Below are 23,742 nucleotides of genomic sequence, written 5' to 3' on the forward strand. Positions count from 1 at the left end.
TTCCACTTAATTTTCAGTCTAACCATTTCCGGCTGATTATGCTTGATGATTTTCGCCCCAACTACTTCCTTTGGGTTTGTTGGAGCGTTTTCTCTTTATCTTTGCCCTTAAACCGCTTTTCCCTTCGTTGATGTTTGATATGAGAAATTGTTCGTCTTGTTTCATTATCGCTTGGAAGTGATTAGATATGTGTACGTACAGAAGCATTTTTTTTGTATTTCAGAGCAGATTGGTATCTTATGCGCGTTTGTGTGTGTGTGTGTGTGTGTGTGTTTATTCTGTCTTTGTGTGTATGGTACTTAGCAGCTAAAAATATACATTCGATCGTACAACGATACTTGATCGATTAATATTTGACCTATAAGCAGCAGCTGTTTCCGTTTTGTGTATGTATGTTAATTATGCACAGACAAGGAGAAAGGATTAAGTCCTTTTCGGATCGATTTCGTTAAACTATCGTGAACTGTTTAGAAGCCTATCACTCTATGAAGACAAATTCCGTCCCATGTTACTCTATATGTAAAGATAAGCCTCTCTCGATTTAATCGTACCCTACATCATCATGATTAGCTAAAATTTTGCTGGAAAAGCAACGCAACACCCTTCGCTCGCTCGCTCGCTCGAACGCACCAAATCAACGTCTGTAATACTTATGTATATGTATCTATAGATATGCTTAGCTCGGACACTCGATATGTTCTCATTCGCAAATCAACACCTTCTCCGGTTCAACGAGACCGGCAGATTCCCGTTTTAGGTTTTTGGCTGCACACACATGCTCTGGACCTTCTCCCGACTTCCTGTTGACCATCGATGGAGATCCCATCCCATCGCCATCGTCTTCGTCATCACACCATCTGGGCATCGTCGTCCGTATCGTCGTAGTCCAGAATCTTGGGGCTCGATGATTGGAAATATTTGGGCTCTTACGCTACGACCGTTGTTGTTGTTGCTAGTGTTAGTGTTAGGGATATCGTCAGCAGATGCCGTCATCTGCCATTGGACGACGAACTGACCACCAGTCCGGACAGAAGGATGACAACGAGCCACCTCAGCCTCAGATTGCTGCAGGTCGTTAATGAATTGGCACTTGAGCCGTTGCCCCGACCTCGGGCGGCTTCTGCTAGACCTGTTGATGGGAGAGACAGAGAAAAAGAGAAAGATAGAGTGATTCATAAGATTTTATGAATATCGAGCTTGTTTGTCGACATGGGGCGATCCCGGCTGAATGACATGGGGCTAGTTTTTTGTTTAAGCTTCCGTTCCAGAAGAACAATCTGATGGAAGATTAAATGGCAGATTTAGAGCTTTTTAGAGCTAAGTAAGGGAGAGTTTTGATTAAGCCAACAATTAGAGATAAGAGCAACAATAAGGCATTTCCCCACTTGTCAGACGAACATCTTATTTCTCATGTTAACATTTTCTCAGCATATCGCGGTAGGGTAAACATTACAACAACATTACTCATGTTCAATGACCAGATAGTAACGAAATAAAATTGGCAATGAAATTGTAGTGATTTTGCAAGCCACTTTTGTGAGGAGAATATAAATTCTTTATTTAATTAATTGTTAATTCATAACAAGTTAAGACATGAAGGTATGTTAATGATTTTAATTAAAGAAGTTTTTAAAAGAAAGCATTGAACAGTGCTTATCATCAAAGATCAAAATGGCGACCAGTTGATGTTTACATTTTTAAAAACAAAACCAAAAAGTTACCCTACTACAATCTGTCTCAAGAAATACTCTATAGAGTCCACTTCCATCTGTACCGTTGAGCCGACAACACGTACGCCGGAGCATCGTATCGTTGCTGTGTACCTGCAGGGACACTTTACATTTTTTTATTTTATTCTTACCTGTTTTTCAATCAGCACTTTTCAGTGCTAAAATTATGTTCATTTTCTTTTATTCCATTTTTTTCTCTCTCTTTTCTTTCCAGCATAGGGAAGTCACTGGCATGCGTCAAAGTCGGAAGAAAACGGATTGCCGAACCAAATCCAGGCCCATCTGCCAAAAACGTTGAAATTTCCAATTCATTTGATGTCCTTCATAACATTGGTGATGAAGAATTATTCATATTCAATTCTGATAAGAGTACTATGAAACTATCTTCTTTTTCTATTTATTTATTTTTATTTATTTACATAGTATTCCGTCTCACGACATAACTTGACGAACATAATTCCTAAAATTCACTCGGTCCATGGCAACCGTTCTCCAATTTCTCGGGCACCCCACGATCGCCAGATCACGCTCCACTTGGTCTAACCAACTCGCTCGTTGCGCCCCCGCTCGTCTTGTTCCTACTGGATTCGTAGCGAACACCTGTTTTGCAGGACAGTCGTCCGGCATTCTCGCAACATGTCCCGCCCAGCGTATCCGGCCAGCCTTCACCACCTTCTGGATACTGGGTTCGCCGTAGAGTCGCGCGAGCTCGTGGTTCATCCTTCGCCTCCACACTCCGTTCTCCTGTACGCCGCCAAAGATGGTTCTTAACACTCGTCGCTCCCTAATAATCAAAGGTTTGAAGAACCTCTTAGCTGAATGAAACTATTATTTCAAAGTAGTCGAAGATTCCTTTGAATTCAGCTACAGTATTTGAAAGACCCAAATACTAGTATTTCACTAGCTACTTGCTAGCATCCTCAGTGGGTTATCGACTGAAGAAAGTGTATCATATCCCTCCCTTAAATTGTCCAAGCTAGGTAGCTCTGAATTATTTGTAGGTAAAAAGAACCTTCGAATGCTCGGCAAATGTGCCGTTGTCAGTTTCTTGGGCCTACCTACCCTTTTCTGGGTGTTGTCAGGTAGATTATTATTGTTACCCGCCCTATTTTGGGCGTTGTCAGGTAAATTATATTTCTTCCTACCTAAGAACTTGAACAGCCAACTATGACCTGGTCCGTTGTCTCCGTTCAACAGTTTAGCTGAATTTTGATTGAAAATTTCAATACTTTCCGCTACATCTAACTTCAGCGAATTACTGTTCAACGATCGAAGTAAAGAAATATTTTCTTGATCGATCAAATGGCCTGTTTCACAGATGTGTAATGCTACTGAAGATCTAGGATTCTGTGAAGGGAGAACTTTTTTCTTCGAATCTGATTTGGCAATTGCCAAATGTTCTTCGAATCTCTCTATTAACTTCCTTTTTGTTTGTCCAATGTATACCTTATCACAGTCAGAACAACTGATCTTGTACACACCGGATCTATGCAGAAGTTCCACCGGATCTTTTGTTGATCCTAAAATGGATTTCAATTGATTATTGGAACTACTAAAAACCAATTCAATATCAAATTTTGTTAACTTGGATCGTAATTCAAGAGCATTGAAGCTATTAAATTCCATCGATCTCCGTTGAAACTCGTTTTGAATTGGAGTTAAAGTAGTGAAGGATTTTCTCTGAAGAATTTTTTGTTTTTTGTTGATGATGGCTTGAATAGAACTGGATTGGTATCCATTCTTATTAGCCGTTTGGAAGATATATTGAAGTTCCTTTTCTTCCCCTTCTTTTGAGAGAGGAATCGAATTCATTCTGTGGATCATATGATGGAAAGCGGCCATCTTATGTCCTAATGAATGATTAGAGGTGCTCGGGATAACCCTCATAGTATTGGTTGGTTTCCTGTAAATCTCAAAATTGAAAAGATTATCTTCTCTCTTTATGAGAACGTCCAGGAAAGGGATTTTCTTATCCTCTTCCACTTCACAAGTGAACTTGATATTCTTATGTAAACCATTTATGGCTGTCAGGAGTTCCTCAAGAAAATCTTTGTTTACTACACAGAAAACATCGTCGACGTATCTCCACCATTTTTCGGGTAGTAAATCCTGTTTTTCAAGAGTTTCCTCCAAGTGAGCCATAAACAGTTCACAAAGAAACGGAGACAACGGGTTTCCCATTGGAGCCCCTTTTGTCTGTCTATAGAACAGATCCCTAAACTTGAAATATGTCTGTCCCATACACAAGTCAACAAGTTTCTTGTAGTTTCGCACTTTGAGTCTCCAAGCGCTGCCACTATGTTGTTGAAGCAACCAATCCTCTAACAGATTAGAAGCTTCTTTAACTGGGACGCTTGGAAATAGTGCTGAAACATCAAAAGAAACCATGATATCATCCTCCTCTATGTTGCCTGAGGCTTGAAGTCTCTTGACAAATTCCAAAGTGTTGGTTACCGATCTAGTTCTAAAAGGTTTTGGCATCCTTTTGAACTCTTCTAGTAACCATTTTGCCACTTTTTCTGTGGGTGCGTTTACACCTGAAATTATCTCCCTCATTTCATTCCCCGGTTTGTGAATCTTAGGTAAACCTTTGATTCTGGGGACGATAGGGGCTGATACTTTCAATGCGATCGGCGCAAACCCCAGAATGGGCCCACACTCTTTTAGTGTTTTTTCTACTTCCTTCACCATTTCTGGCAAAGGATCCTCTCTGCGAATTCGATAGGGGCCCTCATCGATCTTACTTTGAATTAACTGATTGTAATCAGTTTTATCCAAAATAACTACTGAGTTACCCTTATCCGCTTTCACAAAAAACACCGGTTTCTTTTTGAGCTCTTTCACCACATCAAGCTCATCCTTATTCGAGTGTCCTTTGATACCTTTCCTCAAGACTTCTGCTACTTCAGCCCTCGCACAGTCCTTTTGGGTTGAGGACAACTTGCTAGACCTAATAGCTGTCTCGACGTCCAGGACTACCTGGTCCATTCGCGGTTTCCTATGTACCGCATAGTTCAGCCCTTTGTTCAGTAGGCTCATTTGTTTATCCGTGAATTGTTCCGAAGAGCGATTCACAACAAACCCGTCCAAATCGACAACACTTGGTATTTCCCTCGATTTGACCGGTTGCCTCACCTTCAAGAGCTTCAACTTTTTGTCAAGCGTCAACTTTTTTCTTCTCGCCTCACACTCTTCAGCTACTTTCACTTTCATCAAAAAAGAAGGAAACTCTGCTTCGTATTGTTTCGCTAATTTAAGATGAAGTGCGTAACACTCCAGAGTTTTAGAATTCAACTGGGCATACATCTTTTGGATGCTGTCCCTGATGAACTCACACTGTAACTTTTTCACTAACTTATTTGGCACTTGAACACTCACTTTTATTTTATGGCTAACAGGAGTTAACCCAAAACGTAAACATTCCTTAAGAAAAGAAATGCTTTTCTGCAACCCCGCGATACACTTTTTCAATCTAATAAATTTGTTTGGTTCACTAGGCGTGGATGCCATTGTCACTAATAATCAAAGGTTTGAAGAACCTCTTAGCTGAATGAAACTATTATTTCAAAGTAGTCGAAGATTCCTTTGAATTCAGCTACAGTATTTGAAAGACCCAAATACTAGTATTTCACTAGCTACTTGCTAGCATCCTCAGTGGGTTATCGACTGAAGAAAGTGTATCATATCCCTCCCTTAAATTGTCCAAGCTAGGTAGCTCTGAATTATTTGTAGGTAAAAAGAACCTTCGAATGCTCGGCAAATGTGCCGTTGTCAGTTTCTTGGGCCTACCTACCCTTTTCTGGGTGTTGTCAGGTAGATTATTATTGTTACCCGCCCTATTTTGGGCGTTGTCAGGTAAATTATATTTCTTCCTACCTAAGAACTTGAACAGCCAACTATGACCTGGTCCGTTGTCTCCGTTCAACAGTTTAGCTGAATTTTGATTGAAAATTTCAATACTTTCCGCTACATCTAACTTCAGCGAATTACTGTTCAACGATCGAAGTAAAGAAATATTTTCTTGATCGATCAAATGGCCTGTTTCACAGATGTGTAATGCTACTGAAGATCTAGGATTCTGTGAAGGGAGAACTTTTTTCTTCGAATCTGATTTGGCAATTGCCAAATGTTCTTCGAATCTCTCTATTAACTTCCTTTTTGTTTGTCCAATGTATACCTTATCACAGTCAGAACAACTGATCTTGTACACACCGGATCTATGCAGAAGTTCCACCGGATCTTTTGTTGATCCTAAAATGGATTTCAATTGATTATTGGAACTACTAAAAACCAATTCAATATCAAATTTTGTTAACTTGGATCGTAATTCAAGAGCATTGAAGCTATTAAATTCCATCGATCTCCGTTGAAACTCGTTTTGAATTGGAGTTAAAGTAGTGAAGGATTTTCTCTGAAGAATTTTTTGTTTTTTGTTGATGATGGCTTGAATAGAACTGGATTGGTATCCATTCTTATTAGCCGTTTGGAAGATATATTGAAGTTCCTTTTCTTCCCCTTCTTTTGAGAGAGGAATCGAATTCATTCTGTGGATCATATGATGGAAAGCGGCCATCTTATGTCCTAATGAATGATTAGAGGTGCTCGGGATAACCCTCATAGTATTGGTTGGTTTCCTGTAAATCTCAAAATTGAAAAGATTATCTTCTCTCTTTATGAGAACGTCCAGGAAAGGGATTTTCTTATCCTCTTCCACTTCACAAGTGAACTTGATATTCTTATGTAAACCATTTATGGCTGTCAGGAGTTCCTCAAGAAAATCTTTGTTTACTACACAGAAAACATCGTCGACGTATCTCCACCATTTTTCGGGTAGTAAATCCTGTTTTTCAAGAGTTTCCTCCAAGTGAGCCATAAACAGTTCACAAAGAAACGGAGACAACGGGTTTCCCATTGGAGCCCCTTTTGTCTGTCTATAGAACAGATCCCTAAACTTGAAATATGTCTGTCCCATACACAAGTCAACAAGTTTCTTGTAGTTTCGCACTTTGAGTCTCCAAGCGCTGCCACTATGTTGTTGAAGCAACCAATCCTCTAACAGATTAGAAGCTTCTTTAACTGGGACGCTTGGAAATAGTGCTGAAACATCAAAAGAAACCATGATATCATCCTCCTCTATGTTGCCTGAGGCTTGAAGTCTCTTGACAAATTCCAAAGTGTTGGTTACCGATCTAGTTCTAAAAGGTTTTGGCATCCTTTTGAACTCTTCTAGTAACCATTTTGCCACTTTTTCTGTGGGTGCGTTTACACCTGAAATTATCTCCCTCATTTCATTCCCCGGTTTGTGAATCTTAGGTAAACCTTTGATTCTGGGGACGATAGGGGCTGATACTTTCAATGCGATCGGCGCAAACCCCAGAATGGGCCCACACTCTTTTAGTGTTTTTTCTACTTCCTTCACCATTTCTGGCAAAGGATCCTCTCTGCGAATTCGATAGGGGCCCTCATCGATCTTACTTTGAATTAACTGATTGTAATCAGTTTTATCCAAAATAACTACTGAGTTACCCTTATCCGCTTTCACAAAAAAACACCGGTTTCTTTTTGAGCTCTTTCACCACATCAAGCTCATCCTTATTCGAGTGTCCTTTGATACCTTTCCTCAAGACTTCTGCTACTTCAGCCCTCGCACAGTCCTTTTGGGTTGAGGACAACTTGCTAGACCTAATAGCTGTCTCGACGTCCAGGACTACCTGGTCCATTCGCGGTTTCCTATGTACCGCATAGTTCAGCCCTTTGTTCAGTAGGCTCATTTGTTTATCCGTGAATTGTTCCGAAGAGCGATTCACAACAAACCCGTCCAAATCGACAACACTTGGTAACACCAAGTGTTGTCGATTTGGACGGGTTTGTTGTGAATCGCTCTTCGGAACAATTCACGGATAAACAAATGAGCCTACTGAACAAAGGGCTGAACTATGCGGTACATAGGAAACCGCGAATGGACCAGGTAGTCCTGGACGTCGAGACAGCTATTAGGTCTAGCAAGTTGTCCTCAACCCAAAAGGACTGTGCGAGGGCTGAAGTAGCAGAAGTCTTGAGGAAAGGTATCAAAGGACACTCGAATAAGGATGAGCTTGATGTGGTGAAAGAGCTCAAAAAGAAACCGGTGTTTTTTGTGAAAGCGGATAAGGGTAACTCAGTAGTTATTTTGGATAAAACTGATTACAATCAGTTAATTCAAAGTAAGATCGATGAGGGCCCCTATCGAATTCGCAGAGAGGATCCTTTGCCAGAAATGGTGAAGGAAGTAGAAAAAACACTAAAAGAGTGTGGGCCCATTCTGGGGTTTGCGCCGATCGCATTGAAAGTATCAGCCCCTATCGTCCCCAGAATCAAAGGTTTACCTAAGATTCACAAACCGGGGAATGAAATGAGGGAGATAATTTCAGGTGTAAACGCACCCACAGAAAAAGTGGCAAAATGGTTACTAGAAGAGTTCAAAAGGATGCCAAAACCTTTTAGAACTAGATCGGTAACCAACACTTTGGAATTTGTCAAGAGACTTCAAGCCTCAGGCAACATAGAGGAGGATGATATCATGGTTTCTTTTGATGTTTCAGCACTATTTCCAAGCGTCCCAGTTAAAGAAGCTTCTAATCTGTTAGAGGATTGGTTGCTTCAACAACATAGTGGCAGCGCTTGGAGACTCAAAGTGCGAAACTACAAGAAACTTGTTGACTTGTGTATGGGACAGACATATTTCAAGTTTAGGGATCTGTTCTATAGACAGACAAAAGGGGCTCCAATGGGAAACCCGTTGTCTCCGTTTCTTTGTGAACTGTTTATGGCTCACTTGGAGGAAACTCTTGAAAAACAGGATTTACTACCCGAAAAATGGTGGAGATACGTCGACGATGTTTTCTGTGTAGTAAACAAAGATTTTCTTGAGGAACTCCTGACAGCCATAAATGGTTTACATAAGAATATCAAGTTCACTTGTGAAGTGGAAGAGGATAAGAAAATCCCTTTCCTGGACGTTCTCATAAAGAGAGAAGATAATCTTTTCAATTTTGAGATTTACAGGAAACCAACCAATACTATGAGGGTTATCCCGAGCACCTCTAATCATTCATTAGGACATAAGATGGCCGCTTTCCATCATATGATCCACAGAATGAATTCGATTCCTCTCTCAAAAGAAGGGGAAGAAAAGGAACTTCAATATATCTTCCAAACGGCTAATAAGAATGGATACCAATCCAGTTCTATTCAAGCCATCATCAACAAAAAACAAAAAATTCTTCAGAGAAAATCCTTCACTACTTTAACTCCAATTCAAAACGAGTTTCAACGGAGATCGATGGAATTTAATAGCTTCAATGCTCTTGAATTACGATCCAAGTTAACAAAATTTGATATTGAATTGGTTTTTAGTAGTTCCAATAATCAATTGAAATCCATTTTAGGATCAACAAAAGATCCGGTGGAACTTCTGCATAGATCCGGTGTGTACAAGATCAGTTGTTCTGACTGTGATAAGGTATACATTGGACAAACAAAAAGGAAGTTAATAGAGAGATTCGAAGAACATTTGGCAATTGCCAAATCAGATTCGAAGAAAAAAGTTCTCCCTTCACAGAATCCTAGATCTTCAGTAGCATTACACATCTGTGAAACAGGCCATTTGATCGATCAAGAAAATATTTCTTTACTTCGATCGTTGAACAGTAATTCGCTGAAGTTAGATGTAGCGGAAAGTATTGAAATTTTCAATCAAAATTCAGCTAAACTGTTGAACGGAGACAACGGACCAGGTCATAGTTGGCTGTTCAAGTTCTTAGGTAGGAAGAAATATAATTTACCTGACAACGCCCAAAATAGGGCGGGTAACAATAATAATCTACCTGACAACACCCAGAAAAGGGTAGGTAGGCCCAAGAAACTGACAACGGCACATTTGCCGAGCATTCGAAGGTTCTTTTTACCTAGAAATAATTCAGAGCTACCTAGCTTGGACAATTTAAGGGAGGGATATGATACACTTTCTTCAGTCGATAACCCACTGAGGATGCTAGCAAGTAGCTAGTGAAATACTAGTATTTGGGTCTTTCAAATACTGTAGCTGAATTCAAAGGAATCTTCGACTACTTTGAAATAATAGTTTCATTCAGCTAAGAGGTTCTTCAAACCTTTGATTATTAGTGACAATGGCATCCACGCCTAGTGAACCAAACAAATTTATTAGATTGAAAAAGTGTATCGCGGGGTTGCAGAAAAGCATTTCTTTTCTTAAGGAATGTTTACGTTTTGGGTTAACTCCTGTTAGCCATAAAATAAAAGTGAGTGTTCAAGTGCCAAATAAGTTAGTGAAAAAGTTACAGTGTGAGTTCATCAGGGACAGCATCCAAAAGATGTATGCCCAGTTGAATTCTAAAACTCTGGAGTGTTACGCACTTCATCTTAAATTAGCGAAACAATACGAAGCAGAGTTTCCTTCTTTTTTGATGAAAGTGAAAGTAGCTGAAGAGTGTGAGGCGAGAAGAAAAAAGTTGACGCTTGACAAAAAGTTGAAGCTCTTGAAGGTGAGGCAACCGGTCAAATCGAGGGAAATACCAAGTGTTGTCGATTTGGACGGGTTTGTTGTGAATCGCTCTTCGGAACAATTCACGGATAAACAAATGAGCCTACTGAACAAAGGGCTGAACTATGCGGTACATAGGAAACCGCGAATGGACCAGGTAGTCCTGGACGTCGAGACAGCTATTAGGTCTAGCAAGTTGTCCTCAACCCAAAAGGACTGTGCGAGGGCTGAAGTAGCAGAAGTCTTGAGGAAAGGTATCAAAGGACACTCGAATAAGGATGAGCTTGATGTGGTGAAAGAGCTCAAAAAGAAACCGGTGTTTTTTGTGAAAGCGGATAAGGGTAACTCAGTAGTTATTTTGGATAAAACTGATTACAATCAGTTAATTCAAAGTAAGATCGATGAGGGCCCCTATCGAATTCGCAGAGAGGATCCTTTGCCAGAAATGGTGAAGGAAGTAGAAAAAACACTAAAAGAGTGTGGGCCCATTCTGGGGTTTGCGCCGATCGCATTGAAAGTATCAGCCCCTATCGTCCCCAGAATCAAAGGTTTACCTAAGATTCACAAACCGGGGAATGAAATGAGGGAGATAATTTCAGGTGTAAACGCACCCACAGAAAAAGTGGCAAAATGGTTACTAGAAGAGTTCAAAAGGATGCCAAAACCTTTTAGAACTAGATCGGTAACCAACACTTTGGAATTTGTCAAGAGACTTCAAGCCTCAGGCAACATAGAGGAGGATGATATCATGGTTTCTTTTGATGTTTCAGCACTATTTCCAAGCGTCCCAGTTAAAGAAGCTTCTAATCTGTTAGAGGATTGGTTGCTTCAACAACATAGTGGCAGCGCTTGGAGACTCAAAGTGCGAAACTACAAGAAACTTGTTGACTTGTGTATGGGACAGACATATTTCAAGTTTAGGGATCTGTTCTATAGACAGACAAAAGGGGCTCCAATGGGAAACCCGTTGTCTCCGTTTCTTTGTGAACTGTTTATGGCTCACTTGGAGGAAACTCTTGAAAAACAGGATTTACTACCCGAAAAATGGTGGAGATACGTCGACGATGTTTTCTGTGTAGTAAACAAAGATTTTCTTGAGGAACTCCTGACAGCCATAAATGGTTTACATAAGAATATCAAGTTCACTTGTGAAGTGGAAGAGGATAAGAAAATCCCTTTCCTGGACGTTCTCATAAAGAGAGAAGATAATCTTTTCAATTTTGAGATTTACAGGAAACCAACCAATACTATGAGGGTTATCCCGAGCACCTCTAATCATTCATTAGGACATAAGATGGCCGCTTTCCATCATATGATCCACAGAATGAATTCGATTCCTCTCTCAAAAGAAGGGGAAGAAAAGGAACTTCAATATATCTTCCAAACGGCTAATAAGAATGGATACCAATCCAGTTCTATTCAAGCCATCATCAACAAAAAACAAAAAATTCTTCAGAGAAAATCCTTCACTACTTTAACTCCAATTCAAAACGAGTTTCAACGGAGATCGATGGAATTTAATAGCTTCAATGCTCTTGAATTACGATCCAAGTTAACAAAATTTGATATTGAATTGGTTTTTAGTAGTTCCAATAATCAATTGAAATCCATTTTAGGATCAACAAAAGATCCGGTGGAACTTCTGCATAGATCCGGTGTGTACAAGATCAGTTGTTCTGACTGTGATAAGGTATACATTGGACAAACAAAAAGGAAGTTAATAGAGAGATTCGAAGAACATTTGGCAATTGCCAAATCAGATTCGAAGAAAAAAGTTCTCCCTTCACAGAATCCTAGATCTTCAGTAGCATTACACATCTGTGAAACAGGCCATTTGATCGATCAAGAAAATATTTCTTTACTTCGATCGTTGAACAGTAATTCGCTGAAGTTAGATGTAGCGGAAAGTATTGAAATTTTCAATCAAAATTCAGCTAAACTGTTGAACGGAGACAACGGACCAGGTCATAGTTGGCTGTTCAAGTTCTTAGGTAGGAAGAAATATAATTTACCTGACAACGCCCAAAATAGGGCGGGTAACAATAATAATCTACCTGACAACACCCAGAAAAGGGTAGGTAGGCCCAAGAAACTGACAACGGCACATTTGCCGAGCATTCGAAGGTTCTTTTTACCTACAAATAATTCAGAGCTACCTAGCTTGGACAATTTAAGGGAGGGATATGATACACTTTCTTCAGTCGATAACCCACTGAGGATGCTAGCAAGTAGCTAGTGAAATACTAGTATTTGGGTCTTTCAAATACTGTAGCTGAATTCAAAGGAATCTTCGACTACTTTGAAATAACTCGTCGCTCGAATACTCCGAGTGTACGCAGGTCCTCCTCGAGCAATATCCATGTCTCGTGCCCGTAGAGAACAACCGGTCTAATAAGCGTCATATACAGGTTACACTTCGTGCGAGGGCTAAGTCTTCTCGACCGCAGTTGCTTGTGGAGTCCATAGTAGGCACGACCTCCGCTGATAATTCGCCTCTGGATCTCACGGCTGGTGTCATTGTCTGCAGTCACCAGTGAGCCGAGATAGACAATGTCTTCGACTATCTCCAGCTCGTCGCCGTCGATTGTGACCTTGTTATTACTGGACAAGCGGGTTCGGTCGGTCTCGGATCTGCAGGGCAGCATATACTTCGTCTTGGACGTATTAATCATCAACCAATCCTTCCTGCTTCGCGTTTCAGTTTGCGGTAGATCTCCTCCACCGCCGCAGATGATCTGCCGACTATATCAATGTCATCGGCAAAGCAGATAAGTTGACTGGATCTGTTGAAAATCGTGCCCCGCATTTCGCCCACCGCTCGTCGAATTACACCTAGCGCCACGTTGAACATCATACAGGATATACCATCACCTTGTCGAAGCCCCCTGCGCGATTCGAATGAACTCGACAATTCACCCGAAGTCCGCACGTCGCCTTGATCAGTCTGATCAGCTTCCCGGAAAAGCCGTTCTCGTCCATGATTTTCCATAGCTCGTTACGGTCGATCGTGTCGTATGCGGCTTTGAAGTCGATGAATAGATGGTGCGTAGGGACTTGGTGTTCACGGCATTTGTGGAGGATTTGCCGTAATGTGAAGATTTCGTCCGTCGTTGACCGTCCCTCCATGAAGCTGGCCTTATGACTTCCCACGAATCTGTTTGCTTGTGGCGTGAGGCGGCGGAGCAGGATTCGGGACAACACTTTGTAGGCGGCATTGAGGACAGTGATCGCTCGGTAGTTCTCACAGTCCAATTTGTCGCCCTGCTTGTAGATGGGGCTTATTACCCCCTCCTTCAACTCCACCGGTAGCTGTTCTTTGTCCTAGATCCGGACTATCAACCGGTGTAGGCAATCGTCCAACTTGTCCGGGCCCATTTTGATGAGTTCAGCTGCGATGCCATCCTTCACAGCCGACTTGTTTCTATTCAGCTGGTGAATGGCTTCCTTAACTTCACTCATCGTTGGGAGTGGCTCCTCTTCGTCGTTGGCTACGCCGGCGATGTACCTTCCTCCACCGTCTTGATCTCCTGCATGTGCGCCGTTCAGGTGTTCATCGAAGTGCTGCTTCCACCTTTTGATCACCTCACGATTGTCCGTCAGGATACCCCCGTCCTTATCCCGGCACATTTCGGTTTGCGGCACGAAGCCTTTGCGGGATGCGTTGAGTTTCTGATAGAACTTTCGTGTTTCTTGGGAACGATGCAGTTGCTCCAGCTCCTCAAGCTCCTCCTCCTCCAGGCGGCGCTTTTTCTCCTGGAAAATTCGGACTCGCTGCCTCTTCCGCTGTCGGTGATTTTCCACATTTCGACGGGTGCCTCTTTGCACTACTACCGCCCGTGCGGCATTCGCTTCGCCATCACCCTCCTACACACCTCGTCGAACCAGTCGTTCCGTCGAGTTCGCTCCACATAACCAATGACGTTCTCCGCAGCACTGTTGATGGCTGTCTTGATGGTATCCCAACAGTCCTCGAGAGGGGCTTCGTCAAGCTCGCCCTCTGCCAGCAGCGCTGCTTCGACCGATTGCGCGTAGTCTGCCGCGACCTCAGGTTGCTTCAGTCGTGCGATATTTAACCGAGGCGGGCGTCGGTTTCGATTGTTGTTCACTACGGAGAGTTTTGGGCGCATCTTCACCATCACCAGATAGTGGTCTGACTCGATGTTGGCGCCTCGACAGGATCTGACGTCGATGATGTCCGAGAAGTGGCGGCTGTCAATCAAAACGTGGTCGATCTGTGATTCCGTTTGGTACGGTGATCTTCAGGTGTACTTGTGTGGGAGGCGGTGCTGGTTGCTGGTTGATATAGGATAATAAAATCAATATAAAGTTTGTAGGTAATATCTTTAAGCCAATCTGTCACATTGTGTGAAGTTTTACGGCATCAAAAATGTAAAAGGTTCAATTTTTCAAATTTTCTATGAGAATCAAAAACTTTGAAATACTATCTCAGGATGTGCGAAACTATAGCATCATCATTTTGTTATCATTAAATAATAATTTTATTACATTATATTAAAATAAAAGTTAAATAAGTGTTGTGGTACACAAATGTTGCATCGAACCATGCTGTTGCAAGATGCTTTGTTTGACTGTACTTATTTGTATCCGTTACAATGAAATTTCTACTTTTTGAAATATAATGAATGTATCCATTGGAAAAGTAAAAGTTTGAATTTTAAAAAGCTCAACTTCCACTACTTTCTTCAAAACTAGCGTGGAGGAATATTGTGTAGGATTGAAAAAGTCCTTATTTCTCTATTCATATTCCAAAATCGTTGTAAAATTTATTAAAAGGTGAGTTTTGAGATTTTTCTCATTAAAGTATTTAAAAAACAGACCCATTTGCAAAATCAGGAACAATAAGTGTAATATTGGGTACGCTGATAGATTTTTCCTCATATGTTAACATTAGGAACTACCCATATGTTAACATTAGAAACAATTAGTGCCATATTAGGAACATCGACACTTTTAAAAAAAAAACATGATATTTTGCGTAAATTAAGGCTTGAAATGATTATTTCAGACCAAAACAGAGTTCAGAAAAAATTTTGGAACTTAGTTACCAAATATTTGTAAATCTAAGTATTAAAGATTCGGCGTAATAATGTCAAATCTAAAAACCTCTGAAAAAATATAGCGAAATTAGGCTCACTTACCCTACTTCTTATTTTTGAATATCCAAAACATACGTATTGCTGCCATCACTGAAACTTTTTTAAAGCCAGACAAAAGCTTGAAAAGCAATGCTTTCTTTAAAATTTTACGAAATGATCCACTTGATCGACAAGGTGGGGGTGTAGTTATTGTCATCAATAGTCGTTCCAAATTTAAACTTTTTCCTTCTTTCAATGCAAAAGTCTTAGAAACAATTGGAATTGAATTAGAAACTTCTATGGGGAAAATTATAATTGTTGCCGCATACTTGCCTTTTCAATGCAGCGGTAAACAGAAAAATTTTTTGAAGGGAGCTTTACAAAAACTCACCAGAAACAAATCTAAATTTTTATTATTGGTGACTTTAATGCAAAACACCGATCTTGTAATAATATTTCATCAAATTCAAATGGGAATATTTTATTTAATGACTGCTCTGCAGGTTATTATACTGTTGAATATCCTAATGGGCATACTTGTTTCTCTTCAATTAGAAATCCCTCTTGGTTCTAAAGGATTTAGCCGAGCATTGTAGTCAATTAGTTACTCACGTGGACCTCGATTCAGACCACCTTCCAGTACCTTTTTTTTATCGCAAAGTTCCATTGAAAACCATATATAATCAACTTATAACTTTCAAAAAGCTGATTGGGAGTGGTGTAGGAATTTTATTGAACGTAATTTAGATGTAAACGTTCCACTGAATTCAATAGAAGATATTGATTTGGCTGTAGAAAATTTGACAACTTCAATAGTCAATGCTAAAGCCGCTTCAATAACTAAAGTTAAACATAAATTTAATCAACCTTTGATCGATGATGATCTTCAGTTTTTGATACGACTGAAAAACATTCGTCGACGCCAATTTCAACGTACTAGGGATCCTTATTTGAAATTTATTTATTGAGACCTTCAAATAGAGATCAAACGTCGTTCAAATTTTATTCGTAATGAAAATTTTGCAAAAGCAGTAGAGGACATAAAACCCTACTCAAAGCCATTTTGAAAATAAACTTAAATTCTGAAAAAGCCCCAGAAGCCAATTCCAACTTTGAAAGATGGAGATAAACCTTAAAAATTAGCCCAACATTTTGAGTCTGCTAATGATTTTAATTTAAACGTTGTAAGTTCAATTGATGCTCAAATTTCCCTAGAGTTTGATGATATTCTTTCTAAACAAAATATATTTGAAAGTTTTGATTTTCAAAAAATTTAAAAATATGAAAGCTCCGGGGGAAAATGGGATTTTTTATATTCTGATTAGAAAGTTGCCTGAAAGAACTTTAAATTTTTTAGTTTAAATCATCAATAAATGTTTTCTTTTGGCTTATTTTCCCAATAAATGGAAAAATGCCGAAGCATCTCCAATTTAGAAACCTTGGAAAAGTGCTTCAGAGCCTTCAAGTTATCGACCAATTAGTTTGCTTCCTTCTTTAAGTAAACTATTTGAGAGAGTTATTTTGAATAGAATGATGATCCACATTAATCAGAATTCTATTTCCCTGATGAACAATTTGGTATTCGTCATGGGCATTCTACTACACATCAACTTTTGAGTATAACTAATATGATTAACGCTAGCAAATCTGAAGGTTATTCAACTGGTGTTGCTCTTCTTGATATTGAAAAAGCGTTTGATAGTGTTTGGCACAAAGGTTTGGTAGCTAAATTAGCTCGATTTGATTTTCCTGTACATCTCACCAAAATTATTCAAAATTATTTGACTAGCTGAACCTTAGAAGTAAGCTATCAAAACTCATGCTCTGAAAGGACACCCATTAGAGCTGGTGTCCCTCAGGTTAGGATACTTGGGCCAATTTTATACAATAATTTTACTTCTGATCGTCCTGATATACCAGAAGGAAAAGGTAGAAGATTATTTGCTGATGATACTTTGCTTTCAGTCAAAGGTCGAAATTAACGGGTGGTACGCAGTAGATTGCAACAAAATTTAAATTCCTTTTTGAATTACTTGAAAATGTGGAAAATTTCTCCTAACGCTTCCAAAACTCAACTTATTTTATTTCCCCATAAGCCAAGAGCTCAATTTTTAAAACCTAATGAAAATCATTCCATAACTTTTAATGGGGTTTCATTAGAATAATGGTCTGATCAAGTGAAGTACTTGGGACTTACACTTGATCGGAATCTTACTTTTAAAAATCACATTGAAGATATTCAATCTAAATGTAATAAATACACTAAATCTCTTGATTCTCTCATCAACAGGAAATCCCGCCTCTGCCTGAGGAATAAGATGCTGATATATAAACAAGTCTTCCGACCAGCGATAATGTATACAGTTCCGATTTGGTCTAGCTGCTGCGCGACGAGGAAGAAAGCCATCCAAAGGATTTTTTTTTATTTTTTTTTTATTTTTTTGAGGATTCAGAACAAGGTTCTGAAAATGATTTTGCGGCTTCCACCTTGGCACAGTACCGAAGATCTTTATCGGATTGCGGGCATTGAATCGATCGAAGAGATGGCCAACAAAATCATCTCCAACTTCAGAGGCAAATCGATGCAGTCTTCCATCGCAGAGATTCGTTCTCTTTATAATTAGTTTAATTTTAGGATAGTGTTTAGTTTTAAGTTTAAAATATTTTTGCCATTACAGGATGTTCTCCTACATTAAATACTTACTTGCGCTAAGCAAATTTAATTCTTATAAATAAATTTTTAATATCTAGTTAACTATAGGGCTCTGAACAGTTCATTATTGAGCTGAACACCTAATTTAATGTAATAATGTAATATAAATGTAATGATGAATTGATACAAATAAAGACATATTAAAAAAAAAACAGTGTCACATCTAACTTGCACGTTGTATGTGTAAGATTGAGCTCCCCGTTCGACATGACTGTCGTGTCTTTGTATATCCACCCCCAAATTCCCTTCTCTGAGTTTGTCGAGCAACTTGACAATCTGTTCCGCCATCCACAACCTTGCCTTTTAAAATAATTCCCAACCAACTCGTCTTAACCCAGTAACTGGAGCAATGGCCACCCTTGATCTCACCCTCGTCTCATGGGAGCTTGGACCCAAGTTCCACTGGTTCGTCCTCGACGATACCCACGGAAATGATCATTTCCCAATAATCATCAAAATCCTAGTAAAGCAATAGCCCTCGATGAATACAAATCAGCCAACTACCTAGCCAAACGAGAAGTAAGGAATGCCAAAGCAGCCTGCTGGCAACAGTTTACGAGTGAAATTTACCTGATCCGAAATTAAAACCCTAAATGGCAATTCTCGAAAAGATCCATATCACGTTCTACTAAAAAACCAATACAACAATGACCCTTTAACCCTAGGCAACTCCTTCTTCAATCATTTCTCCTCCGTCTCTTCCTCTTCCCATTCCCTACCTACCGATTTCGCCCCAACATCAAACCACAACAACCTGGTTTACAATTGCCCATTCACCTATGAAGAACTGGAATTTGCTCTCTCCAAAGTCAAAAGACTTTCCGCAGGCCCAGACGATTTAGGTTACCCCCTGCTCAGGAACCTCTCCCTTCTGACCAAAAAAACATTTAAAAAAAATACTAAACCAAATCTGGTCAAACGGAGAACTCTCCGAAAGTTGGAAGATAGGCCTGGTAATCCCGATACTCAAACCCCAACAAACCCCTCACTCAGTAGATAGCTACCGACCCATTACCCTCCTCGATTGCTCCGGTAAAGTTATGGAGAGGATGGTTAATCGACGCCTTAATATTATCATGGATAAACAAAAGCTCCTCGACTCACGACAGTTCGCCTGCCGCGCTGGCAGATCAGTAGACGACTACTTTGATGATCTCGAATCCATTCTGACCACTACTTTGAACCAAAAACACCACGTCGAAGCCCTTTCACTCGACCTATCGAAGGCCTTCGATCGAGTCGATCGCACAGCAATCCTCAACCAAATAGTCAAGTGGAACATTGGCGGCCGCATGTACCAATACATTAAAAATTTCCTGTTCCAAAGATACATCCATGTCCTTATAAACGGTGTGCGCTCTCATATCCGGCCTGTTCCGGGCGGCGTTCCCCAAGGCTAGGTCATAGCACCAGTCTTGTTCCTGATTGACATCAACACCCTTTTCGAAACAATACCCGACAACATCAAAACTTTAATACACGCCGACGACATCCTCTTGTTATCTATCTCCTCTTTCTCTATTATGGCCAAGTCCAATCCCATTACTGATGGCCGAAAATGGTCAACTACCCTTTATCTATCTCCTCACTTAACACCTTTCTCTGAAAGCTATAAGGTCACACGCTAACGGTGGCTCCAGAGATACCCCACTAGTTGAAAGAACTATCACGCTACTAGATAAGCTCATCGGTGAACCCCTTATATCCCCTTATCTGTACAAGAAACGGTCCATCAACTAAATATTAGAACGATGAACCACGAGCTCGCGCAACTCTACGGTGAACCCAGTATCCAGAAGGTGGTGAAAGCTGGCCGGATACGCTGGGCGGGACATGTTGCGAGAATGCCGGACGACTGTCCTGCAAAACAGGTGTTCGCTACGAATCCGGTAGGAACAAGACGAGCGGGGGCGCAACGAGCAAGGTGGTTAGACCAAGTGGAGCGTGATCTGGCGAACGTGGGGTGCCCGAGAAATTGGAGAACGGTTGCCATGGACCGAGTGAATTTTAGGAATTATGTTCGTCAAGTTATGTCGTGAGACGGAATACTATGTAAATAAAATAAATATTAGAACGACACTTATCTAAAAGTAGATCTGACCCTAGGCAAAGTAATCAAAGCCGGCGAAGCCTCAGCAATCGTCCTGCCACACTTATATCAACTCGTCGAAGACAAATACTCCAACTCCTTACACATCTATACCGACGGCTCCAGAACACCTGATGGAAGGGTGGGTTTGAAACACGTGCGATTTCGCGCGTGAGGATTCAGCCTCTCCCATACGAATTCCGCTTTAATCAAACGAATGATTTACGCGCCACCTCATATGAGGACCACTCGTCAAGGTTGATTGCCCGGCTAGACTCCCGACCTCAGGGCGGGTTGTCCAAATGGATCCGGAAACGGACACGGAATGATTGGGGGAATGGGGATGCCAGGAAAATAGACCAGCAGTTGCACCATCGTGCCAAAAGGATAGCTGGGACGCAAACCGATGTTCTATCCGCTCGAAAAGCACTCTCTTGCGCATCTCGTCATGGGTGGAACTCACTCTAATAAGTTTTTCCTTCCCGTGATAGAGGCGTAAACGAGGGAACTGTTTTCCCGAGCAGTACAACCCGGAGTAAAATAAAGAACAAGAACCAATAAGGAAAACTCTAGATACTAAGCGAACAAAACACGTGAAATACCTTTTAAATCAGACGTAACTGTTCAGGGGGAAAGCTCAAAAATTACATCATAATTGTTTCAAGACGACATAACTAAACCATTTATTTTTAATGGAACTATGTACAACATCTATAAGTTGATTGATTGTCTACATTGGGTGGTATTTATAAATTTTTTTTTTTGTATTTTGTTGTTGGATTGTATTCATAGATTAACATGTTTGTTTTTATTCGTTCCTTTCTGTTTGCTTTACCTAAGTTGTGCGGTTTGGTTCGAGAATGGCTTTTAGTGGCAAAGCTTCTCAACTGGGGAACTGTTATTAGCTAAGTTCCCAAACGGTGTGTGTTTCAATGATTCTAAGGGCCAGGGGGTTATATGCGCATATGTTTTCGGATTCTCATACTCACGGTACCGTGTGGCTTAATGCCGTTAAAGCAGAGCTGGTCTGGCTCGTTGTCGAAGTAGGTTACGGTTGTTGTTGTTGCTGTTGGAGCTGATGAAGGTGATGATTCTTAGGGGGATTCATCAACGAATCAGGTGGCGAATTTCAATTGGCCGGAATGTTTGGCGTACCGGCTGACGAAAACCGTGTGGTGACGGACGGTTTCACTTCCGACGTGGCCTCGTCGGGCAAACTTTGAAGCCTCCCGTGGCTGGTGTAGCGTTCCGGTGGAGTTGCTTAGCAATCGCTAGAGCTGTTGTGGTGATGGCTCCCTTTAAATGAAATGTCGAACAGATTTCGACATAAATTAACATCACACTGTCCACACACCGAATTCTAAAGAATTTTTACCTTTTTGATGAAGGTTTACGCACAACACGCACAACTCTTTTTCCTATAGCTTCAATCTAGCCCTAAAATGAACGGAACAAGAACAATTAACGACAAATCCTCTAGACACTTCACGTGTATTCATACTATCTAAGCTAATTCGCGAGAGAATAACAAAATGGAAATAATCCTCGCTACTGCCTAAGCCACGGTCTGGATCAAAGTGATCGAGTTTCGTTCCGTTCATCCTCAGTTAGGTCGCAAGTAGGAAAATCCTTTGACCTTTGGAGTGGAAATCCGATGACCTACGAATCCGGTCAACGAACTTTCGAACCTGAGTTCGGGTACACCAGCTATGCTCTCGGCATGACATAGGGAATCTCCTTGTGTCTTCCACAACAAGCCATCTCCCCCTTTCATTACCGAACCTCTTCGGATCTCTGAGAATATCTCGAGAGATGACACTCGATCACTTGAGTCATGAAAGCGGATGTTGTATGCGAAAGCAGAATAAAGGCTTGCATGAAAACTTGTACTAAAGATTGTATGGCATAGAACATATGACGGAAATCATGTCGACTGATCGGTTCATTAGAACGGCACAATATCGATAAACAATAACAATACATAATTAACGTGAACTTATCTAGTTATATGTACAGAAATGTCTTATTTTCGATTTTAATCGTTATTTATATATACAGAAATGTAACCACGTAACAGGTTGCGGCATACATGACGGAATCTGCAAAAGAAGTTTGCCCCTTCCGGGCCAATGCACAGTGGTTTAAAACGCGATAAACGTGATCATGGGCTTTTTGATGCCTTAGATGTCAAAATAGCTTAATGACATGTTCTACAATGTTTCATTATTTTTAATTGCGCATATTTTGCCATTATTATTTTTCTGATCGATCCACCTAAAAGTGAGATATTTTTTTTATTTTTTGAATTTGTCATCCAATCAAAATGATGTGTTCAGAAAACTTGTAGACAATACAATTTTAAAAAACTTTGTAAAAAACTTTGAAGCTCTATCTCTCAAAACAACTGATTTATAGATATTTTTCTAAAAACTAACCTCAAAAAACGAAATTTTCGTTTAACTTTTTTCAGAGCGACTTTCGAGTCTTACTTTATATGAGAGAGTTGTAACAATTGTAAAAGTGCACAACTTCATTGAAGGTGTCAAGTTTCTATCTTGACGTTAAATGGTACTTTTTGTGTAATTACGTTTAAAAAATGGAATATTTTCATTGGTCCATATCTCTTAAAGTTGCAAACTTATGAAAACAAAATTATATGCATTTGAAAGGCACATTCTTAAGCTTTAATGAACATATACGTTCATTTGTATGTATCAGGTTTTACTACTAAAATCATTTGTCTGAAAGATGGTAGTTTTGAAGTTTTTGTTAAGCCAGCCTGGCAATCTCTTGCTTTTTAGCTAAAGGAAGGATGAAATCTTTTTTTTTTCTATTCCTACCGTTGAAAAGTGAAGACGATAGTTCTTAATTTGTTAAGATTGAAGAGTTGGCCCTGTTTAGAAGCGTTAGTTCCATTTTAGTTAGTAAATCATTTATCTGAAAGAAGGTAGTTTTGAAATAATGGACATTTTGCGTATTTTATCAACACACATCTTTAAAAATGTTGCCCTTTTAACACGAAAGTGGCATAGATGCATGATTTTATAACTTTTAATTTTCATGGCTTTCTTTGAAGTTTTATCTTTATCTATAATGTTTTATTTTTGGTTAAATAGTTGTGTAAGAGAGTAAATTAGAATGAAATATTACAATTAATATTTATGATCTTCTTCTTCTGATTGTTCTAAATCAAGCATGTAGTTTGCATCGGCAACAAAGGAAAAAAGGGGTCTTGGTTTAGATTTTCTTAGGTTTGTTATAAGAGGGTCCGAAGATTCGAGCATCCGATGCATAAGGTCGATGTTTGTTGCTTGCCTTTAAAATTTTCGAGTGTGATGTTCTCTAAAATTTCGAATATCCTTATTCCTAGACTCTTGAGCGTCTTCGAATAATTGCCCAATGGGTATTAAAAAGTGTTTCACGATTTGAGCCCCATGAAATAAAATTTTGTGAACTGCTGCGGGTATATAAAACCACGGATACAAATTGACTAGTTTCATGGCCGTTTCCTTAAAAAACTTATCGAATTTTTCCACATTTATTTTCTGGCCAGAAGCCAAAACTTGCAGAAT

At 40.0% G+C, this 23,742-nt stretch overlaps 1 protein-coding gene across 2 annotated transcripts in view; it reads right to left on the reverse strand.

Annotated features, from left to right (window-relative positions):
* Positions 1-6: 6 nt before the first annotated feature.
* Positions 7-23,742, reverse strand: part of LOC129751883 (lachesin) — a 338,054-nt gene continuing 314,318 nt past the window's right edge. For both annotated transcript variants that reach the window (XM_055747642.1, XM_055747641.1), the window contains exon 9: positions 7-1,129. In XM_055747642.1, coding sequence (XP_055603617.1) covers positions 990-1,129 — 140 coding nt within the window. In that variant the 3' untranslated portion in view covers positions 7-989. The remainder of the gene's footprint in view (positions 1,130-23,742) is intronic.

Source organism: Uranotaenia lowii, chromosome 3 (genome assembly GCF_029784155.1).
Source record: "Uranotaenia lowii strain MFRU-FL chromosome 3, ASM2978415v1, whole genome shotgun sequence".
Taxonomy (NCBI): domain Eukaryota; kingdom Metazoa; phylum Arthropoda; class Insecta; order Diptera; family Culicidae; genus Uranotaenia; species Uranotaenia lowii.